This window comes from Rhodotorula toruloides (assembly GCF_000320785.1).
Source record: "Rhodotorula toruloides NP11 unplaced genomic scaffold Scaffold43, whole genome shotgun sequence".
In the NCBI taxonomy this organism is placed as follows: domain Eukaryota; kingdom Fungi; phylum Basidiomycota; class Microbotryomycetes; order Sporidiobolales; family Sporidiobolaceae; genus Rhodotorula; species Rhodotorula toruloides.
This window is the reverse complement of record NW_015623003.1, coordinates 49,362-67,381: the sequence shown is the minus strand read 5'-3', so window position 1 is coordinate 67,381 and position 18,020 is coordinate 49,362. Positions and strand designations below refer to the sequence as shown.

At 61.9% G+C, this 18,020-nt stretch overlaps 8 protein-coding genes across 8 annotated transcripts; 5 read left to right on the top strand and 3 right to left on the bottom strand.

Moving 5' to 3' along the window:
• Window positions 1-24: 24 nt before the first annotated feature.
• On the bottom strand, window positions 25-2,301 carry RHTO_06556 (ferric-chelate reductase; the record flags this gene model as incomplete). The annotated part of the gene is made up of 6 exons (XM_016420217.1): window positions 25-182; window positions 250-1,276; window positions 1,340-1,589; window positions 1,655-1,968; window positions 2,054-2,174; window positions 2,255-2,301. 6 exons carry the CDS (start codon window positions 2,299-2,301, stop codon window positions 25-27), a joined length of 1,917 nt encoding a protein of 638 aa, XP_016269374.1.
• A 790-nt stretch (window positions 2,302-3,091) lies between these two features.
• RHTO_06555 (aldo/keto reductase) lies at window positions 3,092-4,652 on the top strand (the record flags this gene model as incomplete). Its single annotated transcript, XM_016420216.1, has 10 exons — window positions 3,092-3,156; window positions 3,230-3,308; window positions 3,372-3,487; window positions 3,560-3,632; window positions 3,692-3,712; window positions 3,778-3,896; window positions 3,954-4,026; window positions 4,085-4,166; window positions 4,228-4,395; window positions 4,462-4,652. The coding sequence occupies 10 exons, from the start codon at window positions 3,092-3,094 to the stop codon at window positions 4,650-4,652; spliced, it is 987 nt and encodes a 328-aa protein (XP_016269373.1).
• Window positions 4,653-4,780: 128 nt separating this feature from the next.
• Window positions 4,781-6,628, bottom strand: RHTO_06554 (1-phosphatidylinositol phosphodiesterase; the record flags this gene model as incomplete). Its single annotated transcript, XM_016420215.1, has 6 exons — window positions 4,781-5,245; window positions 5,327-5,415; window positions 5,492-5,678; window positions 5,740-5,985; window positions 6,065-6,163; window positions 6,254-6,628. The coding sequence occupies 6 exons, from the start codon at window positions 6,626-6,628 to the stop codon at window positions 4,781-4,783; spliced, it is 1,461 nt and encodes a 486-aa protein (XP_016269372.1).
• Window positions 6,629-6,732: 104 nt separating this feature from the next.
• Window positions 6,733-8,039, top strand: RHTO_06553 (arp2/3 complex 21 kda subunit; the record flags this gene model as incomplete). Its single annotated transcript, XM_016420214.1, has 5 exons — window positions 6,733-6,738; window positions 6,818-6,920; window positions 7,229-7,381; window positions 7,522-7,793; window positions 8,010-8,039. 5 exons carry the CDS (start codon window positions 6,733-6,735, stop codon window positions 8,037-8,039), a joined length of 564 nt encoding a protein of 187 aa, XP_016269371.1.
• A 341-nt stretch (window positions 8,040-8,380) lies between these two features.
• RHTO_06552 (Gamma interferon inducible lysosomal thiol reductase GILT family protein) lies at window positions 8,381-9,498 on the top strand (the record flags this gene model as incomplete). Its single annotated transcript, XM_016420213.1, has 5 exons — window positions 8,381-8,697; window positions 8,761-8,875; window positions 8,945-9,029; window positions 9,090-9,222; window positions 9,393-9,498. 5 exons carry the CDS (start codon window positions 8,381-8,383, stop codon window positions 9,496-9,498), a joined length of 756 nt encoding a protein of 251 aa, XP_016269370.1.
• A 308-nt stretch (window positions 9,499-9,806) lies between these two features.
• Window positions 9,807-13,057, top strand: RHTO_06551 (UTP-glucose-1-phosphate uridylyltransferase; the record flags this gene model as incomplete). Its single annotated transcript, XM_016420212.1, has 12 exons — window positions 9,807-9,887; window positions 10,655-10,750; window positions 10,842-10,918; window positions 10,982-11,195; window positions 11,304-11,506; window positions 11,617-11,933; window positions 12,075-12,159; window positions 12,274-12,338; window positions 12,393-12,574; window positions 12,640-12,702; window positions 12,809-12,864; window positions 12,928-13,057. 12 exons carry the CDS (start codon window positions 9,807-9,809, stop codon window positions 13,055-13,057), a joined length of 1,569 nt encoding a protein of 522 aa, XP_016269369.1.
• Window positions 13,058-13,437: 380 nt separating this feature from the next.
• On the top strand, window positions 13,438-15,304 carry RHTO_06550 (BSD domain protein; the record flags this gene model as incomplete). Its single annotated transcript, XM_016420211.1, has 4 exons — window positions 13,438-13,442; window positions 13,502-13,685; window positions 13,851-14,823; window positions 14,931-15,304. 4 exons carry the CDS (start codon window positions 13,438-13,440, stop codon window positions 15,302-15,304), a joined length of 1,536 nt encoding a protein of 511 aa, XP_016269368.1.
• A 123-nt stretch (window positions 15,305-15,427) lies between these two features.
• Window positions 15,428-17,822, bottom strand: RHTO_06549 (DUF3661 family vacuolar membrane protein; the record flags this gene model as incomplete). The annotated part of the gene is made up of 2 exons (XM_016420210.1): window positions 15,428-17,566; window positions 17,679-17,822. The coding sequence occupies 2 exons, from the start codon at window positions 17,820-17,822 to the stop codon at window positions 15,428-15,430; spliced, it is 2,283 nt and encodes a 760-aa protein (XP_016269367.1).
• Window positions 17,823-18,020: the final 198 nt, after the last annotated feature.

The following is an 18,020-nucleotide window of genomic DNA, read 5'->3' as shown; positions in this document are numbered from 1 at the left end:
TCGGGAGAAAGGAAACGAAGAATCTCACAAAGCGTACTTCTCCTCCCAGTACACAATCTCCTCCACGCCCCTGACCGGCTTCCCTTCCGACTCGCTCTTCACGGTACCGTGGATGGCGATGGCGAGTTGTGCGCGTGCGATGGCGTTGCGAGTCTCGTGGAGGAGCGAGAACGGGCCGCAAGCTGTTTGCGTCGAGACGAGCGGCGTCAGTACCTGCGGAAGTGACAGAGAGCGGAGAGGAGAGCGCACCGACAACGGCAAGCCTGTCCTGTGAGGTCCTCGTCGCCGTGTCAACCGTCTTGGCGATGTCAGGCCTACCGGACTGCAAGACGAGCGGCGGCGACGCGACCTCCTGAACACCGCCGAGATCTTCGGACGAGGAGGCCTTGCTCCCTCCCAGCACAAGCGTCTCCGAGCGAGTGACGAAGATGTCGACTTCGAGCTTCTCGACGCCCATCCAGCCGCCTCCCGCCTTCCCGCGCTTCTCCTTCTCGTCCTTGACCAACCCTACCACCCGCTCCAACCCTTGCCTGACCCATTCCACACACTCCGCGTTCCTGACCGCCCAAACGAGCTTCACACTCCTTACCGCATGCACCTCCGTCCCTTCAACGAGCGCAGAGAGCAAAGGCAGGACGAAGGAGATGCCTGTTCCGCCTGCGACGAGGAGTGCGGAGTTGGAGCCTGAGAGGATGGTGGAGAGGGGGGAGGAGGGGCCGTAGGGACCGTCGAGGAGGACTGGGACTGAGAGGGGTGAGGAAGAGGAGGTGGCGAGGTGAGCGAGGCGGGCGGTCAAGCCTGAGTGAGGGCGGATCAAGAACTTCATCTGGCGTTTGAGCGGGTCAGAGGGGAAGAAAGAAGTGGTCGAGGCGTCGAGCGAGGCGATGGTGAACGGGTGGGTCGACCAAGGATGGAGGGTGAGGAAGCGGACAAAGACGTGCTGGCCCGCAGACCACTTCATCTCGGCATTCCGGACGTCGACCTTGACGACCAGCACATTGTCGCCGCCCATCTCGACGACCGCAGTCTCCGGCCTCGTAAAGAAGCGCGAGACGAACGCAACCGCCGCAAAGCGGTGCACGAACGCAAACCCAAGGAGGACCACCGCGGCGTAGAGGTATGACCACGAGCCGAGGAGTCCCTCGAAGTGGTCGTAGCAGGCGGCGAGCATGAGTATCGCGGCAACGATGTGTGCTGGGTAGAACAACTCGTGCGAGAGGCGGCGGATGGGCGGGAGCGAGGCGAGGCAGAGGAAGGCAAGTGAGGCGAGGGCGGTCTACGCAATGTAACTATGGGTCAGCACCTGGACCTGGCGGCGAGGGAAGGAAGCGCAACGCACCCAAGCCGACCACCCATACGCCGAGTTGGTCGCAAGCGTAACCCGCCAAGGCTGCTGCTTGTTCGCCCTGATGATCATCGCAACCGTGTGTACGAGCGCGAAGAAGAGGCAGAACCAGGGGAGGAGTTTATGAAGGGACATTAGGCGGTGGAACGGGATGCCGGAGAGGTAGGAGAGAGGGTTGCGTTTAGTCGCTGTTGCGATGATCCAGACGATGAGGGCTGTTGCGATCCATTCGCTGCGGAGACCGCTGCAAGAAGGTGTGGCGGAGTCAGCTTGCAGAAGCGAAGTCGAGGCGAGAAGAGGCAAACTCACAGCGGGGACGAGCCAAAGTTGGGCGGCCGGTAGTACGGCCTGATACCAAAGCACACCGCGAGGCTGAAAGCCGCAAAGACGGTCGCGAGCAAGACGACGCCGACCTCCGGCAAGAGTCCGGAGATTTTCCGCTGGTCGAGAGAGCGGACGATGGCCTTGATCCTCGGTGGAATGGCGAACGGCGAGAGGAGGGTCGCGTTGCGGTTGAGCGTGTCTAGCGAGAGGAAGGCGTTGTAGATGCCGGCGGCGACGAAGAGCGCAAGGAAGAAGTAGGTCGTCCAGAGGCCGTACTTGTAGCTCGCCGACCACGGGTCCTGCGTACGGGACCGCGAGAAGCAAGTCAGCAAATACCATGAGTAGCAGTATCCCCTGCAGCGCGGGCGAGGAAGCGGGACGCACGTTGCCAGCTTGACAGGCCATCATCTCATCCATACTCGGCGAATATTTCCCGAACTCGGTCCACGTTCCCGCTCCGAGCGTCCCGTTCGGCCACGAGCCATTGTGGTTTCCGAGGTAGCAGCTGAAAGGCGGCGACGAAGGAGGAGGTCAGCGTCGGAAGTTCCAGACCCTGCCGAGGGATGGGGAGGGGCGGGCACGCACGCATCGACTCCGGTGAAGTTGGCAGCTACAGAGTGCATGTCCATCATGCTGAAGCTGATCTGATGCTGTCGCGATGTGGAACAGCGAGCCAGAAGAAGCCAGGAAGAGATGTCGAGGTGAAGTGATGGGAAGGAAGCCAAGAGGCGAGCAGGGTTTTCACAGCGAGGCAGCCCGAGCTAACGCCGGCTCTACCGCTCCAGCGAAGGTCAATGCACGTCCGTGCGGTCGTGGGCGGGCTCGGCGGGAGGGACTGAGGTGCATAGGGAGGCCGGAGGAGGGGGATGGCCGTCGAGGGCCAATTTGCCCGCGACCTCGTGTGGTGGGGACTGCACGAGGGCCTGGCGCAGGTGCTGAGCATGCAATGAACCTGTCCAGTGAGTCAGGAGCAGCCCGCGCACACCTGTGGTCGAGCAAGACATCCTCCGACCTCATCGCGACGAGCCGGCGGCGGCAGCCACAGCGCGCGTCGCAGGTCAAGCTGACACTGCTCAGGACCGTGCGCCATTTCTGCGAGTGTAGCGAGCCAGTCACTTGTTGCGTGCGAGGCGTGAGAGAGTGGCAGGAAGCGGACAAAGGAGCGGGCCCGCTCAGCGCGCGCTGGCTGAGTGAGCGGCGCGCCGTCAAGTCGCGAGCGCCATTTCAGCGGCGACGTTTTCGGGCAGTCTGTCCAGTGTAGACGTCGATGCGTACGCTCATATGATTTCTCGTAAAGAAGCGAAAGCGCCAGGTGCAGGTCCCGATTTTCTGCTCGCCCTCCTTCCCCTCCACTCGCGGCTTTGTCACGCCTTTCTTCCTCCTTCCTCTCACTTGTTCGTGCCGCTTTCTGCTATTGTCGCCATGGCTGCGTCTGTGCCATCGTTCCTGCTCAACTCTGGCGCTCGCATCCCGTCTGTCGGCCTTGGGTGCGTCCTCGTCCTTCTGTTCCTAGTGTCGCTCGAGTGTCGCGTTCCGCTGACCGAAACGGTCGTCTGCCAGCTGCTGGATGGGCGCACCTGTCACATCGGGCTCACCCATCGACAAAGAGACCTACACAATGGTTCGCAACGCCCTTGACGTGCGTCTCGACTCTTCTATTCTGACGTTTCGCTTCCTACACTGACACTGCGCTGTCCTGCAGGCCGGCTACACGCACTTTGACACCGCTTCAGGCTACGGAAGCGAGGAGGCGGTGGGAAAAGCGCTCCGGGACAGCGGGATCGCACGGGAGGAGCTGTTCGTGACGACCAAGTTGGCGTACGTTTCGTCTTCCCCTCCCTCTCGTCAAAGGTATCCGCTCACTGCTCACTAGCTGCTTCACACTCCCAGTCTCGCCCGGAAGAGCGTGGTCGACGCATTCGAGCAGTCGCTGAAGAAGCTGGATGTCGGCTACATTGACTTGGTGCGTTCGCTCCTACCTCGTCGAGCATCAGGCCTCGCTCACGTTCTCGTTCGTCGCAGTACCTGATGCACTGGCCTTTCGTACGCTCAACGCCACGCTTTCCTTCTTGCCAAGCCTCGCCGCTGACTTTCGCCATTGTGGACAGACTATCGACGCCTCGACGGGCAAGACGATCCCCTTCGGCCAGACGCCCACCTTTAGCGAAGTCTGGAGCGAGATGGAAGAGTTGCTTGAGACGCACAAGGGGAAAGTCAGGAGTATTGGGTGCGCAGAACTTTTCTCGCCTTCCTACCATCTTCGGGCTGACTGAGTCTTGGACAGCGTTTCCAACTTTTCAATCAAGAACCTCGAGATCTTGCTCAAGACGGCCAAGGTCGTCCCGGCTGTCAACCAGGTGCGCCTCAACATTGTCCCCCTCGCTGCTTCTCCGCTCATAAGCCCTGTTCGCACAGGTCGAGGGACATCCGTACCTTCCGAGCTGCGAGCTCGACGAGTACTGCAAGAGCAAAGGCATCCACATGACCGCCTACTCGCGTGCGCCCACTCTTCCCTCTCAAGCTGAGAAGGCTCACTTCCTCACTTCTGTCTCCTGCAGCTCTGGGCGCCGGCGCGACCTCCCCCCTCCTCACAGACGACCTCGTCGTCTCCCTCGCTGCAAAGTACAAATCGACGCCTGCGGCGGTCGTGCTCGCTTGGAACATTGCGAGGGGATGGAGTGTCGTTCCAAAGTCGAGTAACCCGACGAGGCTGAAGCAGAACATCAGTGCGTCCCGTCCTCCCTCTCTCCTGCTTCGTCGCTCATCCTGGTCCCACGCCTCCATGGAAACAGCCCTCCCGCCCCTCTCGACCTCCGACCTCTCCTCCCTCTCCTCGCTCCACAAGACCTCTCCCACGAAACACCGCTCGCTGTTTGTCTACCCGGGTTCAGGCGAGGAAGGGGACTTGTTTGGGTGGAGGGTGAAGGAGGATTTGGGCTGGGAGTACGAGGTCAAGAGTGCGGTGCCCGAGTGGATGAAGTGAAGGGTCCTCGTGCGCTCGTGCGTTGGAGTCGTGGGAGGTCTGTCGATGTCTTCGTTTGTGCAGTGCAGATCAGTTTCGCTACGTATCGTGCTTTCCAGACAAGGCATGTCGACGAGACCGAGCGCAACTCAACGAAAGTTGCACTCGATAACCCTCTCCACCAGCTCCCCCCTCCTCTCCTCCCCTCCCTCCCTCACATCCGGCGGGAACTCCACAAAATCAATCAACACGCACATCCCTCCCTGTCCCTCCTCTCTCCTCCTTCCCCTCCCCTTCTCCTCCTCCCGCTCATCCAACCGCTCCAACCCGTCCAGCACAAGCTCATTCACCCCTTTCCACCCTAACTTCGCCCCACCGCGTCGACGAGCAGACCAGGGCCATCGGAGTGCCAAGCCCCATCCTTTCGCGGCGGTGGAGGGGTAGAGGGTTGGGAAGGTCGCGCAGGACAGGAAGGAGATTCTGTGAGGGAACCGCGGGCCGGTGGGAGAGGGAGAGGAGGGAGAGGAGGGGAGGAGCGAGGAGGAGGGCGCATCGAAGAGCGAGAGGCAGAGGGAGGCTTTGAGTGGGAGTGAGAGGGGGGTGCGGACGCCGTACTGTGCGTGCAAGAGAGCGGGCGCCGTTTGTAAGCAATTTCGAGGAAGAAGGCAGTAGAAGAGCAAGCGAGGAGAGCGCACCCAGTCTTGCACGAGCGATTCGCGGCCGCCGATATCGGTCGTCCAGGCGACATGCTGATCGTTCGGCCAGCTCACCGGATGCAGGCCGTCTGTGAAGATCGCCGCATCGTCATCAGCTCACCCACGCTCAAGCAAGTGCAACGAAAAAAGCGCGGCGCGACTCACATCCCCTCCACGCAAACCTGCAGAACAAGACAGCCTTTCCTCTCACGTCGCCCAGTCGTGGCCACTCATTCTTGGTGTACCAGAAGGAGGCGGGCGTGCGATTCGAAGGCGAGGAGGGGAGAGGTGCGGTTGACTGAATGAGGGAGAGGAGGGTCGAGGCGAAGACTTCGGGAGGGGTATCGTTTTCCTGCGTGCTGCCGCGGTGTCAGCGAGAGCTTTGAGTGAGCTGACAGTCCCCTCCGGCGCACCTGCTTGACGCTGATAATCACCGTCTCCCCTCTCCCCTCCGCACTCTCCAACCACTCGTAAATCTCCTCAAACACCTCCTCTGCCCTCCTTCGCTGAGGCACAAGTCCATGATACGCCCACAACTCGCCCTTGTCGGTGAGGTTGAAGCGGAGGTCGAGGAAGCGGATGCCGAAGGAGAGTTGAGAGGCGAGTGGGAGGGTTTGGCAGAGGGAGGAGAGGAGGGGATAGTGCAGGGCGAGGGTTTCCTGTGCGCCGCGTCGCTGAGCATCAGCACTCTTTCACCGTTGTGCAAGAAACGAGAGCGTGTCAGGCGTGACGATGTACGTGCGAGCCCGGGATGTACAGCTCGTCGAGCATGACAGAGCCGGGCAGAGCGGTCATCCAGCTACAGCGCGCGATTCCGAGCGAGTCCAATAGTCGAGGCTGTTTTCATACGCCGATGTAAAGCAACAGCAGAACATTGCCGGACGTGAGCGACATAGTCAAGTTGCGTAGACGCAAGTCTGGACGAACCTGCTCTATCCGTTCCGGCCTTTTCCGCCTTCGCTTCGTCAGGGCGCTGAGGAGACCTCTCTGACCGTCCTCGTGCAAGATACCCTCCTTCACTCGCTCAGCATCTCGCCTCAAGACTGTCTCTTCCGCGAGCGTCTGCGCATCGTCGCCTGCGTCAACCTCCCCCTTCAGCTTCTTCCGCCTCCGTAGGCCTGGAGCCCTGAAACATGTTCCACACCAGCCATGGCTGCGCCTGTTCGAAACGGTTGGCGGAGAAGAGGGTGGAGGAGAGGGAGGAGCAGTCGCAAGGGTCTCGTTTGAGGCGGCGGCGTCGTTGGGCGGTTTGCCAGCAAGGTCAGCCGACTGAAGAGCACTCGTACGAAGTACTGGCGGCATCGTCGAGCCAGCCTCAGCGACGTGAGCGAGATGTTCGTCTCCAACCCTCGTCCTGCTCGTCACCCAAGGGTTGTTCGTCCTCTCCCCGCCCATTCTCTCAAGCGATGCCCGTGCGCGGTCCAGCCATCCCTTTTCACTCTGGACACCGTGACTGAGACTCTTCGCACCGCTCCCGCGCCCTTCTCGCAGGCCTACAACGCCTCGGCCGCCGACCTCGACGGCGCACGCCTCGTCGGCAACTTTCCCCTCTTGCCGTTCCGTAGCTCGATCAGGGGCCCTGCGGCTCAGCCTGGTGAGTCGTGTGTGGGACTGGATTGGCGCCTCGAGGGCAGGAGGGGAGGGAGGGTGAGACCCCCACACAGTTGGAGGTGATGAGGAGTCTGCGGGCTGGGATCGCGCAGGGGAGGTGCGCGTGCTGCTGGAGGGAGTAGCGTGACTGTCTACGGAGGAGACGCAGACCTTCGCACGGCTTGGAACGACTCGCTGACACCCGCTCGTCTCCCCCTCGTCATCCTCGCACCTTCGCTCCCCTCGTCCCCTCCACGCCCGACGCACCTCGCACCATCCCTACTCCCTCGCACTCACCATATACTCCGGCAGCCGACCCTTCCATCCCGGACATAATCGACGAGTCCCTCCAGCTCTTCCGCGCCAACTCGCTCTTCCGCAACTTTGAGATCAAGACGCCTGCCGACAGGGCGTTAATCTACCTCATCTTGTTCATTGGGGACTGCTTGGGACGGATCGCACAGGGTGAGTTACACGCGGCAGCACGGGAGTCGCGAATTGGCTTGGGCGGCAGGCTCGCTTCGTTTCCGCGGAGCTGACTCGTCACCCTGCTACCACCGCCCTCACTCGTGCAACTGACTCACACCTGTCCACACTCCACGCAGCCCGAACCTGGACGCACCAAGACGCCCTCAAGCAACTCACGACCCACTCGCTCTCCCACTTCTCGCTCCCAGGCGAACCCGGTTTCCCCTTGAACCAAGTCTTCACCCCGCCCTCTCCTCCTACGCCCGTCGAGAAAGACGCGCTGCGGAGTTGGTTGGTGCAGGCGAGGCAGGAGACGGTCGTGAGGTTGTTGGAGAGGCATGTGTATAGCGCGGCGGACGAGAGCACGGAGGGTGGGAAGCGGCCGAGCAAGTGGTGGATGGCGTTCTCGGTGAGTTTGCGTGTCGCTTATTACGAGGTGGAGGCGCTGCGATGCTGGTTCAAGCAGGAGGAGGAGCCTGTGCGCCGGTGCGGCCGGTCGCTGCGCTCAGATGACGAGCGCAATGACGGCCTCCTCAGCCGGACCGGGTGTCCTCCTCTTCGCTCGCGACCCACAGCTGGCGGAGACGGTCCATCATCCTGACTGACCCTCGCTCGCTCGCCGCAGAAACGCGCCTTCATGAACAAGCGGCTCTAAACCGCTTCCTCGTCCCTTCCTCCGTCCTGCCATGTCCTCGCAGTAGGAATTACCGTGCTCTCATGTCTGCAACGTTGCACGACGTATCCATCCATCCGCGCACGCTGACTGCATGCACACCGACGTTCGGCGAAGAGCCAAGTGGCGCTTCGTCCTGAACCACTCTGCTTGCTCGCTCGTGCTGCTCGAGAGGATTTGCTACATCTCAAGAGGGTTAGATAGGGCTACACAGGCTACCCCGAACCGTCCTGACTTGCCTTCGCCGTCTGTTCACCCGCTCGCGATCCTCATCGCTCACCACTCATCCACCCTTCACACCCGCCTCAGAGGGCCTAACGACAATGCTGTCCACCTCCCTGCTCCTCCTAAGCACCGCTCTCGCCTTCGCCATCCCGCTCGACCCTGCGCAACACCCCTTCCTCCCCTCCTCCTCCCTTTCCTCCCCTCCACCTCTCGACCTACAAAACGCAACCCGCCTCCCTCTGACATTAGGAGTAATGTCCCTCTGTCCCGATGCGAGGTTGTGCGAAAGCGTGATGGATAGGGTGTTTGAGCAAACTACTAGCGTCGCCGTCCGCGAAGCAGGAGGGGAAAGGGGAGGAGGAGGGAAAGTGAGGGTTGGCGAGTTGGTTGATCTGAGAGTCGAGTTTATCGCTTCGTGCGTCCCTTCCCTTCTTCCCTTCTTGCCGGTCGGCTGATGAAGCGTGTCGAGTGAGGGCAGCCGAAACTCCTCAGCGCCGTACGGCACGACCTGCAAACATGGCGACCGCGAATGCAGGGGAAACGTTCAGCAATTGTGTGCGGAGAGGTACTGGGGCGCTGAAAGTGCTTGGGAGGTGCGTCCTTTCCCCCCTCTCGGTCACCCTAACTGAACTCAGCCTTGACGTACTCGCACGCGCGCACAGTTCATCCAGTGCTTGAACTATGACCCAAACGCGAGAGTGGGGAATGAGCGGGCGGCGAGGGAGTGTGGGAGGTTGATTGGGCGGGGTACGTTCGCCCTTCGCTCCTCCTCCCTTCCTCTCTCCCTAACTCCTACATCTGGCGCAGACTGGACGAAGCAACTACAACAATGCGTCGAGGGAGAAGAAGGGAGGAAGCTAGCCCGCCAGAGCGCGAAGAGGTTGAGCAAGTTGCGGGTGGAGAAGAGTTGTTCGATTTTGGTGAGGGGAGAGGTGGTTTGGTGCGTTCCACGCCTCCTCGGACACTTATGGAGGGGCTCGTCAGAAGAACGAGAACGACGCGCTGACGATTCCTCGTGCCATTTCCACCTCGCTCGCGCCAACTTCCCTCTCTGATTCCCTTCCATCGCCGCTTGCCTGCTTTCGTCCGCACCTCGATGCCCCTTCGCAGCATCCACGACTCGACCTGGCAACGCTGTCCGTCAGGCCACGAAGTCGGGGACTTTAAGCGCTTGATCGAGCGCGAGTGGGAGAGGGAGAACGGGCGCGGACGGTAGGGTCGTCTCGCGCGAACGTGGAGGTGGAGGGAAGGTGTACACAGGCGCTGTACCACTCAGACTCGTTCTTGTAACCTGCACATTTTTTCGCACTTTCTCGTTCGTCGTCCGCAACCTTGCGGAAGTTCTCCGTTCTACCCTGTCCTGCTGTAGCACGCTGTCCTGTAAGCTGGATTCTCGTCGTGGTCGTCCCACCTGCTCGCCCAGAAAACCTGAGACGGGCGAGTCCCAACCCCACCCTCACGTCACCCCTTGACCCTTCCTCTCCCTCTCTCTCAACCTCACCATCCAGCTAGATAGAGAACGAGATGGCCAGCCTCGACACCACCACCGCCCCCGCCGCACAGACCGGCACAGCTTCGAAGCGCGCGAGGGGACAGACAGCCATGGTGCGTCCACCCTTCCAACCAACCCACTCTATTCCTCTTCTCGCGTGGGCGCTGCGACGGTCGGGTGGAACGTGCAGGTGGAGCGGCTGGAGTTGGGCGGCTTGGAAGGAGAGCGGACGAGGAGGAGGCGTTCTCATCGTTGGACGAACGTGGAGTCTTTTCCGCTCTTCCCTCGGTTCTATATACTCTCGTGCTCTGAAGGAGCTTTCGCACGGTTCGCTTGACAAGACGGATCTTGGCGCGATGTCGGGGAGGGGCTTGGAGGGCGAGGACGAGCGAGGACGACGGGCGAAAGTGTGGGGGCTCACACCTTGCTCGCGGGGTGAACGGAGCTGCGTCGCCTCGGTCGCTCGACCGCAACGGGTCGACGAAACGCATTACGCACTGGACGGAGGAGCTGGTCGGCCTTTCGCGAGCGCTGGAGGGAGGGTTCGAGCGAAGGAAGGCGCAGGGGCCGGAGAAGAGGGTTTGGCGGATGGATTCGAGCTGGATTTTGACGGCGGGGGCGCTCGGACGACTTCTTGGGACGGGTTTGAGGCGGTGAGATGTCGGCGGAGGAATCGGAGGAAGGCGGGCGTGAAGGACGGGGTTTCAGGGATGAGGAGGAGGAGGAGGAGGTGGACGCGCGGGCGCAGCTTCCTCGTTCTCTAGGCTTGCCAACACGACGACGAGACGCCCCGCTCTCCGGCCGCCCGCTTGCGCCCATCCTACATCACTCTCCTGACCTTCCGCTGACCTCTTACCCCTCTCTCTTCGTGCGCAAACAGGACTTCAAGTCCGCCGCTACCGGCGTCTCGGCGAAAGCGATGCGCAACGAGCTCAACGCCATGATCCAGGGTATCGACGACCCGGACTTTAAGAAGGTGCGTCGCGGGCGTCCTGCCCTCTTTCCGTCCCTGGTTGAATCGCTTGAGTCGCGGGACTGATCTCGGGAAACGCCACGGCGTCGCACAGGCTTTCGAGGCGGAGATGCAGAGCTTCTTTATTCTGTTCAACCGCTACCTCGCTGAGCGCGCCAAGGGCCAGAAGATGTGCGTTCATCGCCTCCCCTCGTACTCCAAAATCTCGTGCTAAACGTCTCTCGCACACCGCAGCGACTGGGACAAGATCCAACCTCCCTCGCCGGAACAAGTAGTCCCCTACTCTGACCTGCCCGAGTCGACCAACAAAGGCGAATTGCTCAACAAGCTCGCGGTCCTCAAGCTCAACGGCGGATTGGGAACGACGATGGGATGTGTTGGACCGAAGAGTATCATCGAGGTTAGGGAGGGGATGACGTTCCTTGATTTGAGTGTCAGGCAGATTGAGGTGCGTCGCGCGATTCTATGACTCTCCTTCGTCCCCGCTTGCGAGGGGCCGGCCGATAATCGAATAGGAGCGTCTACGCTAACCCCGCCTCACTTCGCTCGCCCGCAGCACCTCAACTCAGCGCACAACGTCAACGTTCCCTTCATCCTGATGAACTCGTTCAACACGGACGACGACACGGCTCGCATCATCCAGAAGTACGCGAACCACCGGATCGAGCTCATGACGTTCAACCAGTCGCGTTACCCGCGCGTCAACAAGGAGACGCTGTTGCCGACGCCCAAGTCGGCGGTTGAGGACAAGGGTGCTTGGTGAGTCCGCGCGCGAGGTCCTTCCCGCTTCGAGTGCGAGGCGATCTCTCGCTCGAGGGTCGTAGCTGGTCAGCAGGTGGCGAGCGTCGCTGACGCTCCGCACTTCGCAGGTACCCTCCCGGCCACGGCGACCTGTTCGACGCGATCATGAACTCTGGCCTGGTCGACAAGCTCCTGGCCTCGGGCAAAGAATACCTCTTCGTCTCGAACGTCGACAACCTCGGAGCGGTCGTCGACACGCGCATCCTCGAGCACATGCACGCGTCAGGCGCCGAGTTCCTCATGGAGGTGACGGACAAGACCAAGGCCGACGTCAAGGGTGGAACGCTCATCAACTATGAGGGGAACGTCAGGCTGTTGGAGATTGCGCAGGTCCCGAACGATCATGTCGAGGACTTCAAGTCGGTTCGCAAGTTCAAGATCTTCAGTACGTTTTTGCGCTCTTCCTCCGTTTTGTCCGGTCGCTGCGGTGCCTGCGCTTCGCTCGCCCTGCTTGTGGCGAGGAATGCGCTCGAGTTGCTTCCCGCCGACGGACCCCGAGACTGACTGCCCCACTCCGCGTACACAGACACCAACAACTTGTGGATCAACCTCCGCGCGATCAAGCGCATCATGGAGAACGACGGCATGGACCTCGAGATCATCGTCAACCAGTACGTTTTCGCCCGTTTGCAGTCGGACTCTGAGCCGGTTGGGCAACTCTTGCCGGCCGCCCCTGCGGAGACACGCTCCAAGCGGTTGCTGATGCCCTCGTCGCACGCTCACAGCAAGCAGAGCGACAAGGGCGAGGCAGTCATCCAGCTCGAGACCGCCGTCGGAGCCGCCATCAAGCGTTCGTCCCACTCTCCCTTTCCTGCCCATCCTCGCTAATCATCGCCGCGCACAGACTTCAACAACGCACACGGAATCAACGTCCCCCGCTCGCGTTTCCTGCCCGTCAAGTCGTGCTCCGACTTGCTCCTCATCACCTCGGACTTGTACCAGCTCGAGCACGGTCAGCTCCGGATGAACCCGAGCAGGATGTTCCAGTCTACGCCGGTTGTCAAGCTCGGTGACCACTTCAAGAAGGTGCGCAAGCGAGGATGGCCCTTTTCTAGCGTCGAGGGGCTGACGGGAGTATTGGGGAGGAACAGGTCTCGGCGTTCCAGAAGCGCTTCAAGACTATCCCTTCGCTTCTCGAGCTCGACCACCTTACCGTGCGCTTCTGCCTCTTCGCTACTATTGCCGGATCGCTCGAACGCAGCTGTTCGAGCCTGCGAGGCTGCACGAAGACGAAGACGCTTACCTTCTGGTCGTTCGCAGGTCGCTGGAGACGTCAGCTTCGGCCGGGCGGTCACTCTCCGTGGCACGGTCATCATGTGCGTCGCAGATCATCCGTTCCACTCGCACCCTGTCCACTGACGATTGGACACGCCCCGCAGCGTCGCCAACGACGGCCAGCGGATCGAGTTGCCCGACGGCACCACGCTCGAGAACAAGCTGGTCTCGGGCCACCTCAAGCTCACCGACCGTGCGTTCCCGTGCGCTCTTCTCGCTCTGTGCACTCGCTGACGCCCCGTCGCCCGCAGACTAAACGACCCCGTCCTGGTCCGTTCTCCTTTCTCTTGGTAGTTATTCGATCGCCTCCGTTCTCCTCCAAGCCATGCAAAAAGCCCCGGAAGTTGTGCATACCCCTGCCTGGCGAGTGTGAGAGCGAGTCTGACAGCGACCAGCCCTCGGGAGGGAGACGAGGCACCACCTCGCGCGCTTGACCCGCTTCGTCAGGACGCGCTGCTGCTGCTCGCACAGGTTTACAGAGTACTCTGCCATCGACAACCACCGCTCGCGAGTTCGCCGACGCGCCTGCACGACCTCTCGAGCCTCCCTCCCGCTTCATCAGTTCATCGAACCTCGCCTCGCTCTCACCGCGTATCAACGACTCGCGGACAGCCATGGAGTGCGTCACAACTTCCCACACGCTTCACTTCATGTCGTACTCACCCGCACATCGCGCAGATCGCTCGGCGGCTTCGCAACAACGCCCATCTCGACTCCATCCCGGACCTCGACGCCCACTCCCGCCCAACCTGAGCCAGAGTCACCTACGCGGCAGGCGTTGACGGCGGCGCAGGGACTGGAGAAGGAGGTTGCGAGCGTGATGGCGGGGTTCGGGAGCTTCTGGGGGCGGGTGAAGAAGCAGGTGCGTCCGGGCGGTCCTTTCTACCGGGCACTCGACGATGGACGTGGTGAGGCTGTGTGGAGCGCCGGGAATGCGCGACGAGGACGGCTGAAGCAGCTGCCCAAACTGCGCTTCATGCAGTCGGCGAGTTTACGCCAGGCTGACACTTCCCGCTCCCTCTCGCAGGGCACCGCCGCGCTCCAGACCGCCGAGAAGCAATACGAAGCCGCCCGCGCCGACTTTACTCCGCTCCTCACCCAAGCCCGCTCGCAACTCGACCACCTCTCTGAACAGACGCGCGCAGAGCTGCAGCGTCTCTCGGAGGTGCCGGCGCCGACGGGCGGTTCTGGGGTGGTGATTGGTGCGGATGGCGTCCCGGTTATCTTGGATGAGGTTCCTGCCGCGCAGAGCAAGGTCGACAAGGGCAAGGGCGTCGATCGGGAGGGTGAAGGTGAGGCTGATACAACCGAGGGCGACGCACAGCACCAGCAGACTCCCGCAGCCGCCGCCTCCGCCTGGATGGCCAAATTCGGTTCCTCGCTCGCCTCGAACCCAAACGTCAAAGACCTCTCGCGCAACCTCTCGTCGCTCCAGTCCAACCTCTCGACCAACTTGCACCAAATCCAGTCGCAGCTCTCGCACATCGACCTCGCCGAGGGTCAGAAAGTTGCGGAGGGGTACTTGCACAAAGGCGAGGCGTGGTTTCAGGAGTTTTCGGCCGAGGTCGGGAAGTTGGCAAAGGATGCGGTCAAGGTCGTGCCGCCTACGACGGCGGGTGGCGCGGGTGCAGCGGCGACGGGACGGACGTCGCTTGAGGGCGCGGCGATGAACCGCCGCGACTTGCTGCTGTACAAGCTGCGCACCGACCCCGCCGTCTTCGTCCTCGACCCCGCCCAACCTCCTGCGGACTCGACAACCCCCGACCTCCGCGAACCCTTCGCCTCGTACCTCTCCGCCCTCGCCTCATCAGGCGGCTTCGACTCGCCCTCTTTCCGCTCGCAAGTCGGTGCCGAACTGCAAGAAGCCGGCGAGCCTTTGCGCAAGACGCTCGACGAGGTCGTGCCTGCCCAGTTGAGCGAGGAGGCATTCTGGACGAGGTATTTCTTTAGGAAGGCGAGGATTGAGGAGGAGGAGGAGAGGAGGAAGAAGGTGTTGCAGGGTGAGTCGCTCCGGCTCGTCTCGCTGCTCCGCCCAAGCTGTCGTATCAGCTGTGGACAGCTAGAACCAGAGTGTTCCGAAACTGACTTACTCTCGTCTCTCTTGCAGTTGCCGAGCAGAGCGAAGACGACTTCAGCTGGGACATGGATGACGAAGAGACCGCCTCGTCCGCCGCCTCTCCTCGCCTTCCATCAAACAGCCCCGCTCCCGTCGCCGCTCAACCCGCCTCTCTCACCGCCGTCGCTGCAACCTCCTCTGCGACGCCCGAAACCGCCGCTCCCGTCGCTTCGACCGGTCAGACTCCAGCCGTACACGACTCCCCAGCCGTTGCGGAGCCCAGCCCGCGCGCGAGTAGCGACGGGACAAGTAGCTACGATATGGTTAGTGCGAAGAGTGGGAATCCGAGTGGGGATGAGGCGGCGAAGGAGGCTGCGGCGGTCAAGAAGGAGGAGGAGGAGGACGAGGATAGCGATTGGGAGTAAGGAAGGCTCGTGCATCGTTCTGCTGCTCCGTGGGATCTCTTGTTGTAGGAATACTCTCGCTCGCTCGCTCGCATGGTCTGTAAAATGCCGTTCACAACACTAGCCTCGATAGCGTCACTTTGTCTAGATAAGACTCTCTCCCACCTCCTCCGCTTCCCGCCCACCCGTACCCTTCTTTCGCGCCTCCAGCTCAGCAACGACGTCCTTGACGTTCGGGTCAAGAGAGGATATGGTGAGTGAGGGGGAGTCGTCGAAGCCCCAGTCGTCGTCTTCCTCGTCACCTCCCGCATTCTCCGGCGCTGCTGGGCTTCGCTCGACATCAACCGCCTCCTCGACTACTGATGGCGGTGGCGCCTCGGTCAATGGAACCGGCTTGACATCTTCCCGCTCGAAAGCGGAGGAGATCGAAGTCGACTGCGCGTGCGACACCTCGTGTATCGGAGGAGGAGGCGACCCAAGCCCGTCAAAGCCCCAGTCGTCTTCTTCCTCCTCGTGCTCGCCGGCTTGCCCGTTGGAGTGAGGCTGAGGCTGAGGTTGAGGCTGGGGCTCAGGCTGAGATTGCGGTATCCGTTCCTCCTCCTCCTTCGGCGCCGACGCGTCGCTCGCCACCAAGTCGGGTTCGGAGTGTGCTGCATCCGCGTCGAAGCCCCAATCGTCTCCGCCGTCAATGCTTTGTCGAGGCGTCTCGTTGAGCTGTGCGGGTGGCGCTTGTGCTGAAGGTGGTGGAGGGGGAGGGGATGCTGGAGTTTCGGGAATGGGAGCGAGAGGCGGCGGAGAAGGGCGAGAAGTGGCAATGGGAGATGGAAGGGGAGGAGAAGGCGAGCGTTCAGGTGCGGGAGGTGGAGGCGCAGCGGGAAGCGAGGGTCCAGGCTCGACGTGCGCGTCCTCGTCGATTCCCCAGTCGTCTGCTTCGTCATGCGCTGCAGCTTCAGGTGCCGAGGGCTTGGAAGTGAAGACAAGGGAGGGTTGTGCCGATGGCGGACGGGATTGTCGCGGTGTCGGCGTCGACGGAACAGGGGGCGTCGCCTCGCCCGGCGCATTTGCCTCCTCTTCCTCCACCTCATGCGCATCCGCATCAAAGCCCCACTCGTCCGCTCCTCCCACATCCTCGCTCACCATCCGCGCATGACCCGTTCGCACAGGCTGCGGCGGGATCGAGTCGAGCGGCCGAGGCACAGCGGCGGGCTTGACCGGCTCGAGCGGGATTGATTCTCCCCTCCGTTCGCCAGCGTTCGAAGCAGTGTCTGAGGCGGAAGCTTGGTCCCAGTCCGCGGACCAGTCGTCTTCCTCGTCGACGCTTTGTCGGACGGTAGAGGCGGGTGGAGCGGGGTGGGCAGAATAAGGAGGGAGAGTGGTGGAAGCGGTCGAGGATGAGGGTGGTCGTGCGGCGGGAGGGTACGCGTGTTGGGCTGGCATCGAGAGGGCGAAGAATTCGCCGTTCGTGCCGTGACCCGTTTCTTCCTCCTCGTCGAGCAAAGCCCGCTCCGAGCCGCCTGTCGCGCCTGCGTCCGGCCGCCCGTTCGTCTGCATGCCGCCTCGCCCAATCTTCGGACTCTGGTCGCTGTACCCCGCCCCTGTTCGTCCTCCCGCACCCTCGTGGTCCGACTCCTCGTCCTCGTCGTCATGCGAGTCGAGGAACCCCCTCCGAAGCGCCTCCTCGTCCGTCTCCTCCAATCGCGCATCAAACGCATCCGACCCCGCGCCATCCTTGCTCTTGAGGATCGAGTCGACCATGAGGAACTGGAACAAGTTCATCACGAGGGGTAGGACGAGCATGACGATGAACACTTGGGCTTCGTCGTCCGTCACCCACCCGAGCATCCAGCTCATCACGTCCTCGAGGACGGGGAAGGCCCAGAAGAGGACGAGCACGACGATCTTCATCGCCGTGAGGCAGGCGACGTAGATCGCTGCTTGCTCGCCCCACAGGGAGAGGGAGAATGGCGAGCCGTAGAAACCAGTTTGGTAGGCTGGTTGGTTGAAGGTCGTGTGCATTAGGTGCGTCGAGAGGCGGAGGAGGTAGTAGAGAATCAGGACGCCGAGGGTCGTGTCGACGAGGATGTTGAGTGCGTACAACGAGCAGGGATTGTCGGATGTGTGCAGGGCGATCAGGTCGCTAATGGCGATGTTGGCGGAGTGGACGAACGCCTGGCCGACAACTTGCTTCGAGACGTCTCCCAGCCAGATCTTCCATTTCCGCCGCGGTTTCTCGCGCATTCGTTTCGCGACGAGGGAGAGGATCACGACGGCGCCCATGATGCCCTGGGGAAGCGAGTGTCTGGATTAGCTATGGACGCGCAGGAAGAAGACAAAAATGCGGATGCGGTTGGACCTTCGTCCGTCGATTGCCGCAGAGGCTCTGATGCCAACGCACCTGTATGACAAGCGCAAACGGTCCCAGCAGCCTGCACGTCGCGAGGTCGACCTCGTTCCCCAGTTCCTCGAGGATGGGCGCTGCAATGCTCGACCCGTTCGACGTCGGGATCGCGTCTGCAAGGGTCGGGACGAGGTCGTCCATCGTTTGCAAGAGTGCACTGCGAGTTGCAGGCTGGACTGAGGGTGTGAGAGGAGTCGACTTGAAGTGATGAGGTCGAGGAGGTGATGAGGATGCGAGAGGACAACGCGGCGAGTCCTGGCGGGTGTGAGCGGGTGTAGAGCAGTCCTAGCACGGTGTGGAACCCCTCGAAGCCCAGTCTAGCACTCGAAACAGCGACAA